This window comes from Myotis brandtii, unplaced genomic scaffold (genome assembly GCF_000412655.1).
Source record: "Myotis brandtii unplaced genomic scaffold, ASM41265v1 scaffold53, whole genome shotgun sequence".
In the NCBI taxonomy this organism is placed as follows: Eukaryota; Metazoa; Chordata; class Mammalia; order Chiroptera; family Vespertilionidae; genus Myotis; species Myotis brandtii.
In genome coordinates, this window is record NW_005369942.1 from 4,274,586 (window position 1) to 4,280,661 (window position 6,076).

At 38.8% G+C, this 6,076-nt stretch overlaps 1 protein-coding gene across 1 annotated transcript; it reads left to right on the top strand.

The window, feature by feature from the left end:
* Positions 1 to 6: 6 nt before the first annotated feature.
* PABPC4L (poly(A) binding protein, cytoplasmic 4-like) lies at positions 7 to 2,022 on the top strand. The gene has a single exon (XM_005877742.2). The coding sequence runs from the start codon at positions 479 to 481 to the stop codon at positions 1,589 to 1,591; it is 1,113 nt and encodes a 370-aa protein (XP_005877804.1). The 5' UTR covers positions 7 to 478; the 3' UTR covers positions 1,592 to 2,022.
* The last annotated feature ends 4,054 nt before the right edge of the window (positions 2,023 to 6,076 follow it).

The window sequence follows — 6,076 nt, forward strand, 5'->3', positions numbered from 1 at the left end:
TGGGCTCTGGCCTGGCCCCGCGCCGCGCGTCCCGGACCGCGGCCTCCTAGGCCACTTGTGGAGCTCCTCTCCCCGCGGCTGTAACTCTAAACCAGCCTGAGCGAGGCCTGTTTTGATTCGGAAACCAGCCACCAGCGTGTCTGTGCGGAACGCAGGAACTGAGGGCCAGCCCGCCACCTGAAGCTTTTGCGCACATTGGCTGGGAAGGGACGTCTCCTCCTGCCAGCCTTCTCTGAGATTTGAAAGTTCTGTCGCAGCTTTCCACGGAGGGGCCTGGTGGGCTGCCGGGGGCCTTTTGATGAGCCTGCTGCCTTAGCCCCATCAGGGAAGCTGTCCCTGAGCCCCATCTCTCCAGCTCTAAGTGGCAATCCAGAGGCCACCGCGCGAGAGCCCAGCCAGCTGTGGCCTAGCCACCCTCCTGCAGCAATCATCTGTGAGAGCTCCTAGGGACCAGCGCTCCCCATCAGGGCCCAGCAACATGGATGTAGACGCCAAGTACCGCCAGGCCTCCCTCTATGTGGGTGACCTCCCTCCAGATGTCACCGAGAACATGCTGTTCCTGAAGTTCAGCACCGTGGGAACTGTGCTGTCCATCCGCATCTGCAGGGACCTGGTCACCCGCTGCTCCCTGGGCTATGCCTATGTGAACTTCCTGCACGTGGCTGATGCCCAGAAAGCCCTGGACACCATGAACTTCGACGTGATACAAGGCCAACCCATCAGGCTCATGTGGTCTCAACGCGACGCCTACTTAAGGAAATCTGGAATCGGGAACGTGTTCATCAAGAATCTGGACAAATCCATTGATAACAAAACGCTTTATGAGCATTTTTCAGTTTTTGGGAAGATCCTGTCCTCTAAGGTGATGTGTGATGATCAGGGCTCCAGGGGCTATGGATTTGTGCACTTTCAGAACCAGGCTGCCGCCGACAGGGCCATTGAGGAGATGAATGGGATGCTGCTTAAGGACTTTAGGCTCTTCGTTGGCCCATTTAAAAACCGCAAAGATCGGGAAGCTGAGCTCCAAAATAAAGCCAATGAATTCACCAATATTTACATCAAGAACTTTGGAGATGAGATGGATGATGAGAAGCTGAAGGAATTTTTCAGCCATTATGGCAAAATCGTGAGTGTTAAGGTGATGACAGATTCCAGTGGGAAATCCAAAGGCTTTGGCTTTGTGAGTTTTGATACCCATGAGGCTGCCAAAAGGGCTGTTGACATAGTGAATGGGAGGGAAATATTCGGACAGCAGGTGTTTGTAGGCCGGGCACAAAAGAAAGCAGAGCGACAAGCCGAGTTAAAGCAATTGTTTGAGCAGCGGAAACAAGAAAGATCTTGGCGGGTCAGGGGAACGAAAATCTATGTTAAAAACCTCGATGAGACCATTGATGAAGAAAAACTACGGAAAGAATTTTCTTCATTTGGATCAATTATCAGAGTGAAGGTAATGCAGGAAGAAGGACGAAGCAGAGGGTTTGGCTTGATCTGCTTCTCCTTTCCAGAGGAGGCTGCTAGAGCAATGGCTGAGATGAATGGCCGCATGTTGGGCTCCAAGCCAATTAACATCGCCCTGGCCCAAAGGGCCTAGGAGAGAAAGGTTTATTCCATCTGCCAATGAATGCAACAGGTGCGGGAATGATGGTGATCTCAGAATTGTCCTCAGTCAAGTTTAATTCCCACGTGATGGCAGCTTAGTTTAGTAAACTATGTGGTAAAAGGTTCTGTCTACAAAGTTTGTTTTGTTTGCAGAAAAATTAATGAATCTTAGAAGGTTGCTTCATTTTACAGAGGCATATCTTTTCATGACATTCTTGGGTTTTTTTTTTCTGATTTTGATGTATTCTGAGCAATGGATATAATTAGATAATTTTTTATTTTACATTTTGAACCAACTGAAGTGAGGTAATTGAGTATATTGCATATTTTTTCTTATTTTAATAAAATCACTAGCTTTAATTTATTCTAATAAATATGCTCAAAATAGTTATTTTGCCCTAAGGATGGCAAAGTAATTTACTTTACAAGAAGAATTTTTTTTTTTAAGAAACCAAAATTTTAAAAATGACTAGTACAAATTCATTATCTAATTTCATTTTGAATTAATGTTTAAAGTACTAGTAAGAGCTGAAATTCTTTTAAATTTATATCCTGGCATGATTTCTTTTCTGATGGCTGAAATTAATGATGGAAGATTTTAGTGTTGCTTACAAAACTACTTTATAGGATATATTGCTATTCTTTCCATTGGTTGACTAATTCAGTTGCTTGCTAGCTATCAAAATTGTGACTTGAATAGTAAAACCTTAACTCTAACATTCCTTAATTTATAAAGCTGTATCAATGTAGGTGACAAAAATCTGGCTAGTCTTAATTCTCTTCATACCTGTGTAGCTTAATATTATGCCTTCAGTGTTTATCAGATATGCTATATTATAGAAGTCACATATATATATACATATATATAGAGAGAGAGAACATAGAAATTATGCTTAACAACTATGCTTTAGTGTCTGTTTTCTATGGTTCTGTGTAGTGACAGTGTCTCAGGGTTGAGAAAAGTAAAAGTTGCTTTATTCTTATGAACTCTTTTCTCCCTTTATAAGACCATGAGAGCTATGTAACCCATTCAAGTTCACTTTTAGCCTTGATTGATCAGAAACTCACTAATTGATTTTCTGATAAATTGAAGTTATGTCTCAGCCTGTTGTCTAGCATACTTTTTATTTTAGTCCAATTTCCAGACCTTTCCTCTCTCCCACCTTCCATTTATATCACTTAGCTCCTTTTTATCCTTTTTAAAGGGCTATTAAAAAAAAATCCCTGGCTAGTGGCTCAGTTGGTTGGAGCATCGTCCCATATACCAAAAGAAAGGTTGCAGGTTCTGTTCCCACTGAGGCACATACCTCTAGGTTTCTGGTTCAAAACCCGTCTGGGAGTGTACAGAAGGCAACTGATCAATGTTTCTCTCATATCGATTTCTCTCTCTCAAAATTAATTAAGAAATACATACCCTTGAGTGAGGATTTTTTTTAAAAAGGGCTTAGTCACTTCTTGGCCTTTTGGCTAAGATCAAGTGTAAAAGGGCTTTATTATATTGATTATTACTACTTGCTGTTTGAAATCCACTTTGAAAATAGAGGCAAGAGTTATTTATTTACACTTAAATAATTACTTTTAAAATTCTGACTTATTCATACCAAAGGTGACTAGAAAATAGTTTTATTGTTCTTGTTGCTGTTCTGTTTTTAATCTGCTTAGTTATTTTCTGTAACCATATAGTCAAATCTTCTGTTTCATATATTAATAGTACAAAATAAATATATAGAGTATCTTATCTGCAAACTATAGTAAATCTTTTAAAAATGTCTTGCTTTTCAATATCTACTAACATGTTTCAGTAAATACTGATCTATTGTAAGAATCTATGTGAAACTCATATGCCAGCTCTAATTCATTGTATCTCTGAATCACTGTGTTGAGAAGTATTTACCTCAAAAACAGAGTTTTTAAGAAAGGGTACCAGGCAACAGAATGGGAAGTGTAGTGGGTGTGTCAAGCCTTGACATCTCTTCCTAGATAATCTAGTCTATCAAAATGTTCAAATATTTGAACAATATTTCATAAGGCTTATATATGGATTACCAAAAGAATATCAGGGAACTGTGTTCTCTCTTATGTGCACAAGGAGTTAATAGGATGTAATATAAGATGTCTAGATGAATTATAACCATAATTTCATGGCACAATAATCTTCCATGTAGTAGAACTTGCTTATTTTTAATTATTTACCATAGGAAATAATTAAGTCAGCTTACAAAAAAATATATATATATATATAATCCTGTGGAATTTCTTGATGGATTTAAATTTTGCTCATTCTAAATTGTGTGTGATAATATCAAGTTTTCCTAGTTGATAGTAGAGGTTCATTCTTTCAAGAAAATGTAATCTTGTATGTGTTAGTGCCTTGATTAAATAAGAAGAGTCTTCACTTTTCTGATAAGCATTCTAGTAAAAGCTAATTTACATAGAGATGCCTTGAGCTGCTGCTTCTACTCTTGCCTCCCTTCTGCACACGTTGCCAAGTTTGTTGTGTAGATGCCTGTTTGCATGTACAGCCAATTCAATAAATGTGCCTTTTAACATTTTATTTTTCAATGGAAATTTATCGTTGCTAAAAGTAAACTTTATTTAAAGTGGCTTAGAATTGGTATTTTTGTGCTGTTAATATTTTTGTAAGTCCATGTTGAAAACATCAAATAAAGTCTAATATTTCAGTGGTAAAGACATGTCTGAAAATTATTCCTATTTATTGAATTTTTAAGGTTTATAATTTTTCAAAGACCACTTTTCTTTCTGAAAAGAACTTGCATTTTGTTATTATAAAGTCAATGGTTATTAACATACAGTTCATTTTTAACATTTAAAGGAATCTACATAAATGAATCATTTTTAGTGAATGCCTGTTTTTATTTAAGTCTTTATTGTTCAAAGTGTTATATATGTCCCCTTTTTCCCCCATTGACCCCTTTTAGCCCACCCCTACCCTTTTAAATAAAGTTACACATATTGCATGTTTTAAAGACCAACTCTCATATGAACTGGCATTTCTTTTCTAAGTTATTCATAATTGTAGAACCATTATTGAGAAGAGCCACTAATATAGATCAAGTTTTCAAATTATATTTTAAAGACTTCTAAATTAATTGTTGAAGTAAAATTATTAAAAATTTACAATTAGCTTACTTGTGTTATATTTGGAAAATATGGTTCCTAATGACATTTTTTAAAAGTAGATAAAAAACAATAGTTTGAAAAGAGAGTATTTTAAAACTACATTTTAAAAGGTAGAACAAATTAAATATACTCAGGATATCTTTGGCTTCAAGTAACAGAAATTCCCAACTTACACTAGAAAAGGACATTTTACCTAACAAAATATTCAGACTTTTATCTTAAGGCATAATATGTCAGAACTTCAATACCATTTCTCTTGGAGTCTCTTGACTCTTCCCCCTCCATATCTTAGCTTCATCCTTAGACAGATGGCAAGATGGTTACAGGAAGTTGTCCTCATACTAACACACAGCAACATTCAGGCATACCTTTCCTGGAAACCATTTAAAAACCTTCCCCCTCAGTTTTCATTGTTCATTTTTGGTATACAGGTTCAACAAGCTCTGTCACTAAAGTTGAGAGAGGAGTCAACTTTCCAACTTCTATGCAGAATGGGCTTCTGATAGGAAGAAATGAGTAGAAATGGATGTAAAAGTATGCATCCATTAAATTATGGATTTTTTTATTTTTTATTGTATAATTTTTTAGTATTTAATATTTACTTTAGCTTTTACTTACAAATAGGTTTTAAAATAAATTTCCTCTCTATAAATAATTTTCAACCCCTGAGTCAACCTGGTGATTTTCCTCTATCTCAAGTTGTACAAATTGTAGGCAATAAGTTATACAATATCTATACTAACAAAAGGGCAATATGCTAATTGGACTGGACATCTTCCGGACGTCCTTCTGGACAAAGCCACGGTGGCGAGGCAGAGGGTTAGGGGCAATCAGACCCGCAGTGGAGGGCAGTGAGGGGAGATCAGGCTCACAGGGGAGGGCAGTTAGGGGCGATCGGGCTGGCAGGCAGAGGTGGTTAGGGGCAATCAGGCAGGCAGGCAGGCAGGTGAACAGTTAGGAGCCAGCAGTCCCGGATTGCGAGAGAGATGTCTGACTGCCGGTTTAGGCCCGATCCCTGCAGCAGGTGGACCTCCCCTGAGGAGTCCCGGATTGGAGAGGGTGCAGGCTGTGCTGAGGGCCCCCCCACCTGTGCACAATTTTCATGCACCAGGCCTTTAGTATCTAATCTAATAAAAGAGAAACATGGTAATTAGCGAACGACCGCTACCCTTCCCATTGGCTAATTAGCGAGATATGCAAATTAATCACCAGCCAAGATGGCGGTTAACTGCCAACAAAGATGGCGGTTAATTTGCATATGTAGGCACAATGCAGGGAGGCAAAAGGGAAAGCACGGAAGAAGCCCCCTGGCACTGACAGTGATCGGAAACCCAGG